At 35.3% G+C, this 19417-nt stretch overlaps 2 protein-coding genes across 8 annotated transcripts in view; both read right to left on the bottom strand.

Moving 5' to 3' along the window:
* The window catches only part of sema4e (semaphorin 4e), a 22831-nt gene extending 21161 nt beyond the window's left edge, over positions 1–1670 (bottom strand). For 2 of the 7 annotated variants that reach the window (XM_048163286.1, XM_048163287.1), the window contains exon 1: positions 146–164. The gene's annotated coding sequence lies outside the window, so the exon portion shown is untranslated. Of the gene's footprint in view, positions 1–145; positions 165–645; positions 809–1151; positions 1238–1531 lie in introns of those variants that run through there. The other 5 variants (XM_048163282.1, XM_048163284.1, XM_048163281.1 and 2 more) reach the window with 5 other exon arrangements.
* Positions 1319–19417, bottom strand: part of stap2a (signal transducing adaptor family member 2a) — a 20410-nt gene continuing 2311 nt past the window's right edge. Inside the window, exons 2-11 of the mRNA XM_048163288.1 lie at positions 19049–19120; positions 17178–17297; positions 14666–14722; positions 10347–10498; positions 9537–9668; positions 6018–6087; positions 5830–5932; positions 5647–5742; positions 3378–3509; positions 1319–2573 (exon numbers count right to left, since the gene is read on the bottom strand). Coding sequence (XP_048019245.1) covers positions 2518–2573; positions 3378–3509; positions 5647–5742; positions 5830–5932; positions 6018–6087; positions 9537–9668; positions 10347–10498; positions 14666–14722; positions 17178–17297; positions 19049–19120 — 990 coding nt within the window. The 3' untranslated portion in view covers positions 1319–2517. The remainder of the gene's footprint in view (positions 2574–3377; positions 3510–5646; positions 5743–5829; positions 5933–6017; positions 6088–9536; positions 9669–10346; positions 10499–14665; positions 14723–17177; positions 17298–19048; positions 19121–19417) is intronic.

Below are 19417 nucleotides of genomic sequence, written 5' to 3'. Positions count from 1 at the left end.
TCAAAGATCTGATTTTCAAGAAAACCAAGTTTGCTGCTATAGTAAACAAAACAGAAACGAATGTTTTGATTTTTATCTGATAGACAACGGTTTCAAAACACATTCTGCATTCACACTTGAAGAAAATAACATAAGGTGGTCTCACCTCAGCATCTTTGTAAGAGTCAACAGAACTTGTGCTTTCATTCAAACTGTTTTTAATGTGCATTATGACAAACTTGCCAATTTGAATGTTCACAAGACAGGACAATCCGGACGAACTGGCATAGTAGGACTAGGTTGTTTTATAAGCTTACATATAATCATAGTCTCATTTAACACACATATATTGGATTTCAAACAGACAAAATTATTTTAATATAGAGGTCATGATACCTGCTAAACCATACTGCAAATTGATCATGTCAGGTTTAGGGGTGACAAACAAAGCAAAACGTGATTTGATTTCACTTATTAATAAGCATTTCAAACAACAAAGACTACTTTAATTGTCCTCTCAAGGGTTTTATATATATATATATATATATATATATATATATATATATATATATATATATATATATATATATATTTCATTCTGTTTGTGAGGGCATTTTAAAACCCCTCTCAAGTAAAACCTGTACACACAAAAATAGGGCTACTAACCATCAGTCATTTCAACGTTTACTCACGAGCGAATCAACATCAAAGCTGAATCATTGAAACAATGATTTAAAAGTATTTTGTTAACGTTAACATTTTTTCAACATTACTAGCATGATCAGTATTAAATACTGACTTTGTTTTATTAAGATGTTTTGCATCCAACTACAACTGACAGCTGAATCAACGCAATATTATAGGCCTACGTGTGTTTCTGTTGAGGTAAAAGTTAATTACGCCTCCTGGTGGTCAGTCGTAGAATAAACCCTAACAGGGCTATCAGGTTTCGTTAAATAACCGGCTATACACCAAATACATAAATATATGGACATATTAATCTGAGTTTAAGGTATTTTACTGGTATAAGCGTCATCTAAAAGCCGTCCATTACTAACATCGTCCCGGCAACAACACTTTTTTTTTTGATAAAGTTATTTTAAAAATGTTTTACTCGTGCTGTAACCCAGACTCCTGAAATTCTAGTTATTCATCGAAAGGTTTATTCTCACCATTAAATCAAATGAATGCTGAAGTCCTCCGAGTCCTTTTGTCAACACTGTTACTACTATTTTCAGACGCAAGATGGCGGCAAAGAGCTGTTCTAACGGGCGTTGGCATTAAAACAATGAATCAAACACGCAGTTCATGTAGTCAAATATGAAACTATAACAGCGGATGAATTATATAAAACCTTCCCTTTAATTAGCATAAATAGCACAGTTATAAATAACAAGAAATGATTTTAACATCACATGAAAACAGATATCTACAAAGTCACAGTAGCACCATGCATGTTCATAAAACCGATAATGACAGTTGGTTAATCAGGAACACAAATGGAACCATTTCACAACCTATCCCTAAACGCTTACAAATCTGAGATACTCACCTCTAGAAGGATTAACTGTCCTTTATATCCAAAAACCATTTAAAGCAAAACCTGCTTCATAAACTTGGGCGTTTCTCCTGGAAATGTGTCCAAAAGCATCATTCAAATTTCAAAACATTACAGATATATTGAGACACACGGAAGCAGGGTCAAAAATTAACTTTTGCCACACCTCTCAAAGGCCATATATTTCTTATTAGCCATGAAACTGCATTATTTGCATTATATTTGTTGTTCCAATCGTGACATGGTTTATTTTTAAATACAGCATGCCCTTAAGCCGGTGTGGATCAGTCTTACAATTCAATTTAAATCATATACTGTAATATGTTCATGTTCCTAATAAATTTACTGTTTTTATTTGCATTACTGAAGCTAAACTTAAAGCAATGCTAATGTCATGAAGTTGCTTTGGATAAAAGCATCTGCCGAATGCATAAATGCACATTTGCCCAATTTATATGCGCATTTGGTGATGGGGAGTGTTAATTTTGGACCCTGCCCCTAACAACACCATATTCACATTCATCTGAGCATATACATCAGTTCTCTCCAGTTCACAGTTAGTGCTTGATTGAAACCAGATATGTATTAAGTCCTTCATTGTAAGACCAGTTTGATGTGCTTCTTTCTTAAATGTGTGGAAATATATTCTCGACTCATGGTTTTGTTAGTAGAAACCTGAGTGTAAATGTCTTGAGAGAGAGAGAAATAAAGAATATTGGCTCAGATTTTTCCTTTTTAATTTTCTATAATCTCAAAGGAGCTCACAACATTGTGTGACGGCCTTATCATGAGGCAGGACGAGCTGGTGGACCTCGGCTCTCGTGTTATTAATAAAGTCAAATAAAGTGTCATTGTTTAAGTCACACTGAGGGAAGAGTGTCGATTACAGGGAGTCCTTGTTCCTTCAACAGGACATCAGTCTTTATTGGAAGGCACTGGAAGAATGAGACGGCGAAGGGTGGGCAGGAACGAGGAGGAAATCACTCTTGACTGGTCCGTCTCTTCTCCAGCTTCTGTTTGAGCTCGTCTGTGAGGCCTGATGGGAAGAGAACTTCCTAGTCATATTGTACATTAAATATCCAGACATATTGTAACCCTCATGTTCTGTTAAGATTGATTTTACTTTCTGTATGTTTGGAGCCCCAGAGAATCTATTGCAAATAAGAAAAATAAAATAATATTCACTAATATTCACTACTGTTCAAAAGTTTAAGATCTGTATGATTGTTAAAATGCTTTTCAAAAGAAGTCTCCTGTGCTCACCAAGGCTGCATTTTTATTTATCAAAAAACAGTTAAAACAGTAATATTGTGAAATAAATCATTATTCCAGTCTTTAGTGTCACATGATCCTTCAGAAATCATTCTTATATGCTGATTTGCTGCTCTAGAAACATTTCTGATTATGTTGAAAATAGTTTCATATTTTGGTGGAAACCATCATATATTTTGTTTTACACTTCTTTGATGAATCAAGTTCAAAATAAGACATTTATTTGAAATAGAAATCTTGTGTTAATATATCTCTTTTGACCAATTTAATGTTAAAATTATTTAACATTATCATAAATTATCATCCCCAAACCTTTGAATGGTAGCGTGCAACTAAATATTTTAAATATACACACACATTTTTTAAAATAAAAATATCTGAATAATAATGATAATAGTTATAATGTATATGATTATATCATATTATTTCAAATTACTGATATTATTTCTTGTGGTTTAAATCAACTTATAGAAAAATACAATAAAATTCACAACCCAAATCAGTGTTGTCAAGTAGAAATGTTTTGAAAAGAGTTTTGGAGCTGTTAAAAAGGGCCTTGGGCTCTTACTCTGAGAGAGAGGTGAGGGAGACAGAACCAGTCTTCTCATGGAGTTGGACGGAGAGCCAGACGGGGAAAAGGATCTTGGTGAGGAACTAGGAGATCTCGTCTGTGACCGCAGGGACCATTTGTCTGTACCTACTGAACACACACACACAAACACACTCGCTTAGTCTGGAGTGAAAATAGACTGAGTGTACTGTATATTGATCTGGATAAAAGCACATAGACGTATGACCAGTATGTACAGTCCTACATCTAGTGAGCCAGCATTTTCTCAAACTTCTCACAGTGTTATGCAATTCCAACAAGCCACAAATTGCACAAACACACAGATCGAGACTTGTTTCATACTTTTGCAACAAGAGTCACTATAGCATCCAAGTTCATCTGTTCCTGCATGTTGTTTGGCTGGAGAATTAAAACTGATATAACAGACGTCATATATATACATAACATATACATATATACAGTCAAACCAAAAATTATTCAGACACATAGAACATTTGATTTATTAATCACAGTTTATTCAATATAGTTTAAAAAAAAAGGTAATAAAATATGACAAGATCAAAAAATTATAAAAAATTATCTTAATTATGTCAGATAACACTTAAGCAAAACATGGTCCGGTCACAGTGTAATAATTTTTGGTTCCAAATTTTTATCAATTTTGGTAATTCCACTGTATTCCACTGTATAATTCTGGTAGTCCACTGTATGAAGAATTTTTGGGTAAAATATATGTCACAGTTTACTTCATTTTGCTATCCTCACTTACAAATGAACTATAGTGTCCTGCACCCACTAGTAAAAATATATTAAAATTAGGGCTGTCAATCGATTAAAAATTTTAATCCAATTAATTACATACTCTGTGATTAATTAATCTAAATTAATCGCATACATAATTTTTGCTGTGAAAGTATTAAATATTTCAATTCAAATTTGACAGACATGGTCATCCACACAAACAGTAAAAAGTACCCTACCCACATGAGCCCGATACTGACAATAAAGTACCCGTCACTCTCACTGTAATTCTTTTTTGCCCTCTTTGCAAAAAAAAAAAAAAAAGGGATTTTATAGCTTTGTAAGAGAAGATGCTTTTTTGCTAAACCTGAAAAGTATTCAAAAGTAGCATTTTATATTAACTAATAATATAATTTTCTACCATATACAATTGAATGCACCTAGCTAACAACAACTTGCTTTGTTCTGGTTTCTCCTCACTCCAGTCTAAATTAACTGATTTTATAGGTAGGTCTAATTTACTACACATTGTCATTTAAATAACCTGAAAATATTGTGGATTATTAAGGCTAATTTTACTAACCACTCTTACTAAATGGGGTAAGCACACTTATGTTCTCATTTCAGCGTTGTTCGAGTAAATGATTCATTATAGACCGTGTGGACAGATCAGTTGTTGTCATGATTCATTAAAATGAATCTGTTCAAATGAGTCATTAGGTCGCGAATTGGACATTAGCGGACGTTGACGCGTCGCGCGCGTATAATAATAATAATAACATAATGCGATGCACTTACTGCCTCAGATGCAGTCATTCTAATGAAGGACAAAACACGCATGTCCTATATTCTCAGAAATTCGCAGGTCAAAAACCTTGTAACTCCATTTGAGCTTGGTTTTGCTAAAATGTTAATAATGACTCGTGCAAGTGTGTGACCACATATAAAGCTACAATATCAACTTTGACAATGCAGTGTTTAATTATTTTTTTTAAAAAACCCTGTTTTTCTCCATTTCCTGAAAAGTGTTTTTGGAGATACAAGGTTTTAGAATGACAGCCAAGTTATGAAGCTGGAGTAGGGCTGCACGATATATCGCATGAGATTGTCACGCGCATTTCGTCAGTAAAGCCGGTTCCCTGATTACCGCTAAATCGCCTATCACCTGCTTTCAAATGGAGCGGCATTTAATAGACAGAGCCGTAGATCACTGAAAAGCCACGCAATATCGCGTTCATATCGCAGATGAATCGCCTTCGATAATGAACGCGATATTGCGTGGCTTTTCAGTGATCTACGGCTCTGTCTATTAAATGCCGCTCCATTTGAAAGCAGGTGATGGCGATTTAGCGGTAATCAGGGAACCGGCTTTACTGACGAAATGCGCGTGACAATCTCATGCGATATATCGTGCAGCCCTAAGCTGGAGCAAACTTGATTTATTTTCTGTTATCTATATCCTATATATAAAGAAATAGCAGCAGATGTGGTTGTGTGAAGCTGTGGAGCATGAGATGTACGGTACCTTGTTTAGGGGGCAGTGATGGAGCTCGAGAGAGAGGCCCAGTGGGAGCACAGTGCAAGGTTCGCTCTCCATTCTCATCGTTGGATGACACAAAGGCTACAGGGAAAGGAAATTCACATGCTGAGTTCAATACAAACCAAGTGCCATTTTATGGCCAAATTGAACACTGAGTTTGTGACATACTGATGTTCTCCTCATAAGGTTCTTCTAATATGAAGGGCTGAAGAGTCCCGGCTGTTTTCTCCACGAGTGCATTGATGACATCATGCAGTGTGGGACAGGGAATCTGGAGGAAGAGACCGAAAATAAGAGGAGTGAGATTTCCACAAGGTTGATGTTTTCCCTTTATTAGGAAAGTCATTTTCACATACTGGGTTTTCCACGTCGATGATGTAACCACCCTGCTGCTTCTGTGTCACTCTGTAATGCCTGAACACCGATCTGAAAAAGAAAACACTACGGCTCAGTTCTAAACCTACTTCAATCCTATTAGGCCATTTATGATGACATCTATATATCTGACACTACAAATAAAACTATTAAAAGTCATTTTTGTTACTTGAAAAAGGCTGAAATAAAATAAAACAAATAATTAAATGAAAAACTTAAACTTTTTTTTTTTGCCTTGGCAACTAACTGAAATAAAACAAGTTGAAGTACTAAAATGATCAAAACTGAAATATAATTAAATGTAAATAGATTTTTAGTAATTCAATTCAAGTAATAAGAATGACAAAAGCACCTAACAAAATTACTAAAACTAAAAAGAAAGCTGAAAATATAAAAAAATAAAGCTAATTGTCAATATTATTAAATATTATATTAGTAAATAAATGATACTAAAGTAACAGTGATCCAGCATCACAGGCTACATCTACATTAATCCGGATACATTTGAAAACGGCGTTTTCGTTTCAAAAAACTCTGTTCACACTAGCGTTTTCAAGTGTTTTCCAAAAGTTTCACATTCACACTGAAATGTCGGAAAACTCTAAATTCACCTTACTGCGCATGCGGAAAACTGATGCAGACGGAACAGACATGCTCATGCTATTCTTCTGGCAGAATAACTTCATTTAGCAAAATATCTCCCCATTCACTGATGCATCCAGGTCGCACTCAGCCACCATTATATGTTTGGTCTAAAACGCAACTGCTCATGTTTTTCCGCAGGAAAGCAATTGCAAGTATTTTTTTGTCATCTTTGCAGGACTGCAATATGAAAAGTGTGCAAAGTCTTTAGCAACAGTGTTTGAAAAGTAGTCAGAAACTCACCGCGCCTTCAAACAAGTCCAAATGAGGTGCGCAGACAAAAATATCCAGATAGTGGATCGTATCAAAAGAGTCTGCACACTCTACCAAGGATGAAAAAACATCTGACGCGAGACAAAAAACAAAAGTTTACTGAAAACATTTACTTTTTCAGTAAAGTTTTGTTTTTTGTCTCGCATCTGATGTTTTTTCATCCTTGGTGGAGTGTGCGGACTCATTTGATATGATACACTATTTAGCAACAGTGTGAAAATGAATAGCACATAACAGGCACAATAGCGGTACATACAGTGGTGATCAGAATTATTGGCACCCTTGGTAAATATGATCAAAGATGACTATAAAAATAAATCTGCATTGTTTATCCTTTTGATCTTTAATTCATAAAATTAGCAAAAATCTAATCTTTCATTGAAGGAAAAGAATTGAAAGTGGGGGGAAAGTCACATTATGAAATAAATGGTTTTCTCCAAAACACGTTGGCCACAATTATTGGCACCCTTTTATTCAATCATTTTTGCAACCTCCTTTTGCCAAGAGAACAGCTCTGAGTTTTCTCCTATAATGCCTGACGAGTTTGGAGAACACCTGACAAGAGATCAGAGACCATTCCTTCATACAGAATCTCTCCAGATCCTTCAGATTCCCAGCTCCATGTTGGTGCTTCTTCTCTTCAGTTCACTCCACTCATTTTCTTTAGGATTCAGGTCAGGGAATTGGGATGGCCATGGCAGAAGCTTCATTTTGTGCTCAGTGACACATTTTTGTGTTGGTTTTGATGTTTGTTTTGGATCATTGTCCTGATGGAAGCTCCAACCATGGCCCATTATTGGATTTCTATCAGTAGCGGTCAGGTTTTGATTTTTTATCTGTTGGTATTTGATAGAATCCATGATCCATGTATCTGAACAAGATGTCCAGGACCTCCAGCAGAAAAATAGGCCCACAACATTAAAGATCCAGCAGTATATTTAACCGTGGGCATGGGGTACTTTTTATCCATGTGTGCACCATACCCATCTGGTGGGTTTGCTACCAAGAAGCTCTTGTTTTAGTTTCATCTGACCATAGAAGCTCGTCCCGTTTGAAGTTCCAGTCTCGTCTGACAACTGAATATGCTGGAGATTGTTTCTGGATGAGAGCAGAGGATTTTTCTTGAAACCCTCCCGAGCAACTTGGGAATGTAGGTGCTGTTTGATCATGTTTTTTAGGCTTTCTGAGATTCAAGACTCAACTAATCTCTGCAATTCTTCAGCTGTAATCCTTGGAGAGTCTTTGGCCACTCAAACTTTCCTCCTCACCGCGCATTAGGACGATTTAAACACATGTCCTCTTCCAGGCAGATTTGTAACATCTTTAGTTAATTGGAACTTCTCAATTATTGCCCTTATCGTGGAAATGGGGATTTTCAATGCTTTAGCTATTTTCTTACAGCCACTTTCTATTTTGTGAAGCTCAACAATCTTTTGCTGCACATCAGAACTATATTCTTTGGTTTTACTCATTGTGATGAATGATTACAGGAATTTGGCCTTTGTTTCTCCTCATGTTTATACTCCTGTGGAACAGGAAGTCATGGCTGGACAATTTCGTGTTCATGATCACCCTGGTGTGCTAAAAAAAAATTTAAATATGAATGGGAATATACTTCAAAGACATTTTACTCATAAATATTCTAGGGGTGCCAATAATTGTGGCCAACGTGTTTTGAAGAAAAACATTTATTTCATAAAGTGATTTCCCCCCCACTTTCAATTCTTTTCCTTCAATGAAAGGTTAGATTTTTGCTAATTTTATTAATTAAAGATCAAAAGGATAAACAATTCAGATTTATTTTTACAGTCATCTTTGATCATATTTACCAGGGGTGCCAATAATTCTGGCCACCACTGTGTCTACCGGTACCTCCATTTTCACAGTCCACACTACGTTTTCAAATTGGGAAAACATTTTCAAAAAGCTCAATTTTCACAGGACAAAAACACTTCTCAGTGTGGACGGAAGATCAAAATGTAAAGAAAAAAAAAAAAAGCGTTTTCAATCGAAAACGTATTAGCGTGGACAAGGCCATAGTGAATGAATCCAGTGCATTTGAGTGGAATTCCAGTGATTTTCAAAATGGCCTTATATAAGGACATAAAATCCAGTGAAATCCAGTAATGACATCAAAATAAATAAACCAAGGGAAAATTCAGTCATAATGTCCATTTATGAGTTCATAGTGGAATTCAGCGGTTGCCATAATGTCCCTTTATAATGAAATAATAGAATCCAGTAAAATGTGATGATGTTCACATTTTGATGTGAACTTTTTCCACTGATATCTGAGCATGCTTTGTATATTTTACAAGTCCAGTCTCCTGTACGCTACATTTCATGAGCACTATTTGTCTAGTCTGCAGAGCTGCTGTCTATAAATATCCTCTAATAAGTCAATTATGAGGTTCCATTTGGTTTAGGACGCTACTTTATAAGTCAGCTGCCTATGTAGATATGATTACTAAGTTTTAGAACAGAGCCTAGAACAAGTGTATTTTTGGAGATTAAAGGTATTCTCTCAACGATAAATGAAAACAGAAATAATACTGAGAGAGAGATTTATGTATCAGTGTTTTTACCCATTCAGGTCTTGTCGTGTGGTGACAGCGAGTGAAGATCCGTCCCGTCCCGGTCTGAGAAGCATGTTCCCACAGTCCGGATGTCTTTCTAACAGCACCTCCGCTTCAGTTCGAGAGACAGGCCTGAAGCACCTGCCAAATAACATAAACAAGCACAACTACATGAACATACTTGTCTCAAGTATCCACTAAGATTATTCACATCCGGTAAATAAGTAGAAGATTTTGGTAAAGGTTTGTCCTTGTAAGCCAATTCCTGTCAACAATAACAAGTCTAAAATGTCTAGAATAGGCTAAAAATAAAGTAAAGGTTTTGTAATGAGTAATAAGAACTGAAACCTTAGTAAGGAGTGTCACTTTTAACAAGAACATGTTAACGGCAGTAGCAAATACAGTCTGGCAACGGATGAGAAGTTACACATCAACCACATCGTATATACCTCATAAAACATACAACTTCAGAAATAATCCAAATAATGATATAAAACACTGTCTAAACACTAAAACATCGCATTAACTCGAGTTTGGCTGCATTTTGTAGTTCTGAGAAATGCCATGTAAAATAAGAATCACACGGAAGAGATTATTTTTATTGTTTATTGCTGGCTAGGACACATGGAGCATAAATCCATGGAAGTTTTGCCTGTTTTTATCACGTAGGCAAACCTCGTTTAGAAAAGTAGCAGCTCTACTCCCATTAGAGCAATAGTAATAGTGATGTTTTAGAAATGGATAAACACGCAGATGCACAAGAATGTCATCTATGACCCTTCTCCACAAACACACTTGCTCAGATAAACAGATACTCACGCAGGTATTTCTCCCACCAGCGGGAGCGAGAGAGGGGATGAGGGGGCTCTGGAAGACGCACGGGCCTTTCGACGCATTTTTTCTTTCTCCACGACTTCCTTCAGCATGTGCAGCTGCCCGGGCAGGAGGGTGAGTGTGGTGGGCACAGCCAGCTGGAATCAAACACAAAGCATACGTCACTCTAATTTGCACAGTTAAATATACTGGACATAGTGACGGTTTATGCGCAGGGACTCTGATCTCTTTATCTATGAAAATATGTAAGCAGCGTCACTAAAGAAACGAGTGGGAGGAGTTTCAGTAGTGTTGTGTTGATCGGAATTGATGCCAGTGGATATGATGGTAATAAATACTTGTTATAACACCGGTCATGGAACAATGGCTTTAGTGCGTGTCTAAAGTCCAGCTAAAACTGGGCGTGTTCACACTTGTAGTTCAGTTCTCTTGGGTATTTTGGTCTGGATCAGAAACGAAAGTGATACATTTAGTCCTGGTTCACTTAGCGTTCACACTGTCATTTTTAACACTGAAGCTAAAGAGACAAAACAAAAACAAAACACGTTTATGACATATATTTTACTTACTGAACATCCAAAAAAGTGCTGTGTGCCTTTTCAGGGGTCTCCGTCAGCTTGTTCAATTCAAATGATTCAAATGAATCACAATAACAGAGCAATCACAACAGAGTTCATTTCAATCGAACCAAACCGACCAAGTGTGAACACGCCCGTAATTACAAAACAGATTATATACAATGACATTCTGAAAAGCATTTGAGCTATTAAAGGATTAGTTCACATTAAAATTAAAATGTCCTGATAATTTACTTCCCTCCATGTCATCCAAGATGTTTATGCCTTTCTTTTTTCAGTCGAAATTAAATGAAGGGGTCTCACTTTATATTAGGTGGCCTAAACTACTATGTACTTACATCAAAAAAAAGTACAATGTACTTATTGGGTTGATACTGAATTGCAAAACACTTTTGCTGCTATTGAGGTGGGATACGGGTAAGGTTAGGGACAGGTTTGGTGGTATGGGTAGGTTTAAGGGTGGGTTAAGGTGTAAGGGATGGATCAACAGTGTAATTATAAATGTAAAAACAGAAATTAATTACAGATGTAATTACATGCAGGTGTTTTTAAAATATAATTACAATGTAAAAACATGTATGTACACAATAAGTGCATTGTACCAAATGATTAATTTAAATGTAAGTACATAGTAGTTAAGGCCACCTAATATAAAGTGGGACCAGTTAAGTTTTTTGAGGAAAACATTCTAGGACTTTTCTCTATATAGCAGACTTTAACAGTTACCAACGTGTTGAAGGTCCAAACTGCAGTTTCAGTGCAGCTTTAAAGGTGCCCAAGAATGCTTTTTCTCAAGATGTAATATAAGTCTAAGGTGTCCCCTGAATGTGTCTGTGAAGTTTCAGCTCAAAATACCCTATAGATTTTTTTTAATTAATTTTTTTAACCGCCTATTTTGGGGCATCATTAACAATGCACTGATTTACACTCGGCGCCGCCCCCTTAAATCGCGTGCTCCCTGCCACATGAGCTGTCGACTATATTACAGCGCATTTACAAAGTTCACACAGCTAATATAACCCTCAAATGGATCTTTACAAGATGTTCATCATGCATGCTGTATGCATGCTTCGAATTATGTGAGTAAAGTATTTATTTGGATGTTAAAGTTTTATTCTGAGTGAATTTGAGGCTGTCCTCCGTGGCTAACGGCTAATGCTACACTGTTGGAGAGATTTATAAAGAATGAAGTTGTGTTTATGCATTATACAGACTGCAAGTGTTTAAAAAATGAAAATAGCGACGGCTCTTGTCTCCGTGAATACAGTAAGAAACGATGGTAACTTTAACCTCATTTAACAGTACATTAGCAACATGCTAACGAAACATTTAGAAAGACAATTTACAAATATCAGTAAAAATATCATGCTATCATGGATTATGTGTTATTATTGCTCCATCTGCCATTTTTTGCTGTTGTTCTTGCTTACCTAGTCTGTTGATTCACCTGTGCACATCCAGACGTTAATACTGGCTGCCCTTGTGTAATGCCTTTCATAATGTTGGGAACATGGGCTGGCATTATGCAAATATTGGGGCGTACACCCCGACTGTTACGTAACAGTTGGTGTTATGTTGAGATTCGCCTGTTCTTCGGAGGTCGTTTAAACAAATGAGATTTATATAAGAAGGAGGAAACAATGGCGTTTGAGACTCACTGTATGTAATTTCCATGTACTGAACTCTTGTTATTTAACTATGCCAAGGTAAATTCAATTTTTGAATCTAGGGCACCTTTAAAGGGTTCTACATGATCCCAGACGAGGAATAAGGGTCTTGTCTGGCAAAGCGATTGGTTATTTTCTAAAAAAAATAAATAAATAAAATTATATAAATTTTAACCACAAATGCTCATCTTGCACTGCTCTGCGATGCACCACGTTACATAATCGCGTTGGAAAGGTCACACAAGACGTGGGCAGAAGTACTGAGTAAGTATTTACAAAGCGAACATGCAAAGACTAAGTTAAGACAGCGATGTCGGGCTATTTTGAAGTTGGAGAAAATGAGATGAAGTTCTTTGCCTTACCGCAGTACTTCCGCCTAGGTCACGCATGACCTTTCCAACGTGATTACGTAATGCATGGCACATCGCAGAGCAGTGCACAATGAGCATTTGTGGTTAAAAAGTAAATGTTTTCTTTTTAGAAAATGACCGATCATTTAGCTAGATAAGACCCTTATTCCTCAGCTGGGATCGTGTAGAGTCCTTTGAAGCGTAATTGAAACTGTAATTTGGACCTTCAACCCGTTGGTTGTTGAAGTCCACTATGGAGAAAAATCCTGGAATGTTTTCCTCAAAAACCTTAATTTCTTTTCGACTGAAGAAAGACAGACATAAACATCTTGGATGACATTGGGGTGAGTAAATTATCAGGAAATTTTAATTCTGAAGTGAACTAATCCTTTAAGCCAATTCTTTCAATATTAATTTGAACAAATCTAAAAATAGAGCATAAAATTAAAATAAAAATAATCTAAAATCTAGCTTTTCCTTAAAAGCTTTTCTTACATCTACTGACTCTATTATATGTCTAACGTTTAGTTAATTACTAAACACATATCGCAATGAGTGAAAGAACACTATATCAAGACAATTGATATTTGGCCATTTCGAGATTATCACCTTCAGCTGATAACAGTGTCCAACTATCTGCTTAACAGAACGTTTTGTTTTGTATCAATTGCAAAGTCGATCAACAGCAGTGTCAATAAATAGTGCAATTGAACTATCAGTTGGATTTTCTATTCTCAGATATTTAAGTGAATTTTGTATAAATATTATTCAAACAATCATTTAAATATGTGCACATGCTATTTGATGTCATACAATATCCAGAATTGCTATTATTAGATATAAACTACCATTTAAAAGTTTGATGTCAGTACAATTTTTAAATATTTTTGAAAGTCTCACCAAGGCTGCATTTACTATATTTTTTGTTAAATTCCGTAAACAGTAATATTGTGTTATAATAGTAATAATATTATTACTATTTTAAAATGACTGTTTTCTTTCTGAATATATGCTAAAATGTTATTTATTCCTGTGATGTAAAGCATCATTACTCCAGTCTTCAGTGTCACATGATCCTTCAGAAATCATTCTAATATGCTGATTTGCTTCCCAAGAAACATTTCTTATTATTATCAGTGTTGAAAACAGTTGTGATGATTAATATTTTTGTGGAAACATTGATACATTTTTTCACATTTTTGTAACATTAAAAATGTTTGTCACTTTTGATCAATTGAATGCCTCCTTGCTGAATAGAAGTATTAATTTCTTACTTTCTTTAAAAAAAAAAAAAAAGACAGACTTGTAAATGGTAGTGTATGTCAAAATAACATCAGATATTCAGCCATTAAAAAAAGCCATAATGGTAAACCAAATCCTTCCCAAACGGAAAGAAATCACAGTATCGGCTGCATTCTGGGAAACTGGTCATAAAACTCTGCAGTTCAAAGGTCTCAGATCTGATTAACCAACTCAGAACAACAATATTATTCAAGACTGTGTGCTAACTCTGACCGAAATTCATTGTTCTGCAGCAGGAGCTGTAAGTGTTTATTGACATGCACACAATAACACTAAAAAACACTAGCGCTAAGCCAGCATTTACACAGTTTTTATTGTAAGGACATAAACTTATCTGTAAAACTGTAAAAAAAATATATGATAACTTCTGTAAAAAAAAAAACAAATGCTCATTTGATTGAACTCACATCTACGACAGAGTAGAGAAAACCTTTCCACAGCTCACGTGCCTCGAGATTTGGTGCCTGTGAGAAAAGAGAGAGAGAGAGATTGGTATTAATTATATTATTAACTATAATTCAATGCAAATATACAGTTACACTACTGCATTACATTACAGTCATACAGTATCTCACAGCCAATGAGATCCCTATTACATCTATTGATTATTCAAGGCGACTTACAAATGAGAATACAACACAGTTGATTCATCCATCAATCATTTAAAATAAACAAATAAATAAAACATTTTCTCAGATAGAGTGCATTAAATTGATCAAAAGTGATCCTAAAAGACATTTACAATTTGTATAAAAAGATTTCTATTTCAATTAAATGCTAGAGACTTCTTTAAAAATGTTTTTAAAAATATTACTGACCCCAAACTTCTGAACGGGTGTTTGTTTTTACAGTTTGTACATTAGTATTTGTGAATTAAGTTCTCACAGAACATTTATTTATGCATTACTTTGAGGTATGAATGGGCTGCTCAAGCAGTTTGTAAGTGGAAGTATCAAAGTACAGTGATAGTCAATGCTGGGAAAAGTGTTTTTGTGCATTTTTGTGTTGGTAATCTCTATACAATCTCTCTGATTCCGAATGCAGAATAAACCAAGAGTTTCCTGAGCAAGGACTACAGTATTTCTAATGGCTCATAGTGATCCTACTCTGTACAGTAAGTGCTGTTTAGCCTTGACCTGACCATAATATGACCTGGAGCTGTCTGGAAGTGTTATTACTGGCATCAGATGTGCTGAGCATAAACAGGAATACAGTAATGGCCAGTGAAACCAAAACTCTCTATAGCGTGACGAAGGTAAATTCTGTATGGTGAAGTTTGTGAAGAGTGAAAAACCCACATTTGCTCATGATGGGATTGAGTTGTGCGTTTGGAGCATGATTGTCTCATAGACAGTCCAAGCATTCAAATTGGAGCTTATTGTTTCAAGAAAGCGCTGTTCTGACTCCTTTTACACATTTTATAAGCTCTTTATGAGTTCTCAGCTGGTAAAAATACCATCATATGTAGGCAGATACAATGAGCGCATTTAGCATAACAGCATTGTTTTGGATGTTCAGTAAGTCCTGCTGCAAAATCATAAAAGCAGTTTTATTGTTTTGCATCTTTAGCTTTGGTATTAAAATTGAAAGTGTGAATGCTTAGCGAAATCAGGACTCTTTTTTTTTTTTTGGTCCAAGAGAACCAAACTACAAGTTTTGGGGAAAGTAACTTTCAAAAGTAATTCATTCAAATATTGCATTACTCCCTAAAACTAACTGTGTTACTTAGTTACTTTTTATGGAAAGTAATGCATTACTTTTGCATTACCTTTTCTCATCTGGGCTGCGCTTGCTTGTTTTTTTGTTTTAAATAACAAAAGTTCTATTCTTGTCAAATGTAAAGGCCCTTTCACACCAAAGGTAAAATTAATAAGCCTCAGGCTGAAGGAAATGCAAACTCATGCCTGCTGCCATTCTGGATTGCAGTAGAATAGGATGCAAGAGAAGAAAGTTGTTTTTATTCATTTTGAGAAATACTGAATCTGTTTTTGTGCAAGTGAGATGAGCAAATGCTCACATTTAGTCTAGAACTAGAATAACCATCATGTTTACACAGCACATTCAACGCCTCTGCACTTATTCCTGATTTCTCTCAACATGGGGACAGAAGAGGTGTCAGTCAATACAATGGGAAAAAAAGTAACTTGCGTAACTTATTTGAAAAAGTAACTCAGATATTTTGTTGTAAATTTAAAGTAATGAGTTACTTTACTAGGCCACATCTACACGAAGTCAGAGCTTTCCCTATCCGATATTTTTCTCCTCATCTCAAGAAATATCTGCGCACACACTGAAACCGTTGCCAGACCAGTGTGTGGTGCTGTAATTCTGCTACAGAGATACACTAAAAACAGAGAATAAGACTTGGAGTATGTGCATAAACCTTGCACGCTGTATACAAACTTTAGTAAAGCTTAGTAATAAAGCTTTATTTTAGTAAAGCTAATAGACTCGGTAGCTTCTGCAGCATGAACACAAGCATGTAGTCCACTATTTTTGTTGTTGCTGTTGCTGATACGTGACGTAGCTGTGTTGAGACGTGCGGGGATGACATCGTTTCACAAAATATACGGATTGGCTGTACACACGAAAATGCAAGGGTGTCGTTTTCAGATTTATCCACTCTGTGACCCGGTTTCAAAAAATAGCAGTTTCAGGCTCCGGATGCGTCTGGATGAAACGGCAATACAATGCAAAATTTTGACATATACAGCTAAACTCATCTCCGTGTGGACGGGCTCCTAGTTACTTCAAAAAAGTAATCTGATTACGTAACTTGCATTACTTGTAATGCATCAACCCCAAAACTGTGTAGAACATACATCAGGCGGTCTTGTGAGCGGTCTGTGGGTGTGAGGCCGAGATTAAGAGCTTTAGGGGAGTGAGAATTGTGTGTACTGACAGACATTTGATACTCACAGTGAGTTTGATTTCTCCATCCTTCATGCGGAGGTTCAATCTGGCTGCTTCCAGATTCCTATCACGACTTGGGTCATCGATCAGAGACACAAACCCACTCAGATCCAACTTCTCTACATACTATTTAGAAAACACACACACGCAGAGCGACATTTAAAGGAACAATTCACACAAAAATGCCTTTTCAAACCTGACTGACTTCTGTGAAACACAAAAAATTATTTTAAATATTATTACTTATATTGTTATTTATATATCTATATATCATCTTTATTTTATTATTTAAATTATAAAAATAAAAAATAAATGTGACCCTGGACCACAAAACCAGTCATAAATCTAAATTTTTTTAAAATTGAGATTTATACATCATCTGAAAGCTGAATAAATGAGCTTTCCGTTGATGTATGGTTTGAATTAGGACAATATTTGACCGAGATACAACTATTTGAAAATCCTAAATCTGAGGGTGCAAAAAAATCTGAATATTGAAAAAATAAATTGCCTTTAAAGTTGTCCAAATGAAGTCCTTAGCAATGCATATCCACTCACTAAAATACATTTTAATATCCTAATGATTTTTGGCATGAAAGAAAAATCAATAATTTTGACCCATACAAAATATTGTTGGCTATTGCTACAAATATACCCGTTATGACTGGTTTTGTGGTCCAGGCTCACAAATAATCAATAATATTATATATATATATATATATATATATATATATATATATATATATTTTTTTTTTTTTTTTAATTATTATTATTATTATTATATATATATATATATATATATATATATATATATATATATATATATATATATATATATATATATATATATATATAATTAATATTGCAAAAATACTATTTTACTGTAAAATAAAAACAAGTATTTAACAATAATAATTAGATTTAACAGAACAACAGTAAAATTGCAATACTAATATTTATGGCTGGCTTTATTTCTTTGCTTTCAAATGTTAAAGTATAAAGCTTTCATTTTGGAGGAAGTTATTTTAAATAAATGTATTTAAAAACATAGCAATTTCTTTCACATGGGTCATGCTTTCACACTGTAAATAAATAAAAAAGAATTAACATAAATATGGAAAAATCACATCCCTGCTACTGAAGCCATAAGACAGCTTTGTATGCATCCATCTGTGAGGAACACACCCAAATTTAGTCATTGTTCACTGGAAAAGACCAGCTTGGACATTGTGCCAAACATCTCATTTTGTGTTTCCCAGATGAATGATATACATGTTTGGAATGGTATGAAGGTGAGTAAATGATAATATTTTCGCTTTGAGGTGAACTATCCTAACTCAGAATAACACACCAGAATCAAGAAATGATAAAATGTGTACCTTCAAAAGGTACTTAAAGGCATCTACCAAAAGTACATGTGATCAGTGGATAATGGCATAAATTTGAGGTTGTTCTTCACACAAAGAATAAACACACTTTATAAGTCGAGTTCATGATCACATTCCATGAACATCTATGTAAATAACTTTCCACACAGTGTGATTCTTCAGCAAACTTTGCATGTCACTTTCTCTTTCTCCCCTCTAGTTTAACCTTCTCATCTCTGGCTGAGTTTATAGAGTTTGAAACTTGAAACTGAAATCTTAATGGGTTCAGAGCAAAAATCAATACTGAAACCACAATTAAGTAGAGTCTGATAAAACACATCTGACTCTTTGCCATCTGCTCTCTTACGGCTGAGTGCGCTTACGGAGGTGATAAGGTTACGATGGACTTTAGACTTGAAGGGGATTTATAGAAAACGTCTCTCCTAATGCTCCACAGATTGATAGAGGATACATCTGAATGGGTAGCAAACCCCTGAATGTGCCACTTACATTTGTGTCCTTAGAGCTGTTGAAGAAGTAGAGCGTGTTTCCACATAAACAGGTCCATAAACGTCGAGCTACCTGCATCGAGAGAAAACAAAAGCAATATTTTCATATCTAGTCCTTTAAGTAAACAAGAGATCTGCATGTTATAATTCAATATGCATAATAGTTACACACTGTTGTACTGCATATAAAGACATGACACTAAATCATATCTCTGGCTGGACTCAAGATGGTTAAATTTCTATTCAACATAATGTTGATGTGGTAATGCTCTGACAGTGCAGCAAATGGCAGTCATCCCTGCATAGATTACCGCTCTTCTGTCTAATTCTCTGCTGTCTGACTCAATCCTGATCTCAGTGGCAGCTCATG

Source organism: Megalobrama amblycephala, linkage group LG17, assembly GCF_018812025.1.
Source record: "Megalobrama amblycephala isolate DHTTF-2021 linkage group LG17, ASM1881202v1, whole genome shotgun sequence".
Lineage (NCBI taxonomy): Eukaryota > Metazoa > Chordata > Actinopteri > Cypriniformes > Xenocyprididae > Megalobrama > Megalobrama amblycephala.
The sequence above is the reverse complement of the archived record's forward strand: the minus strand, read 5'-3'. Positions and strand labels throughout refer to the sequence as shown.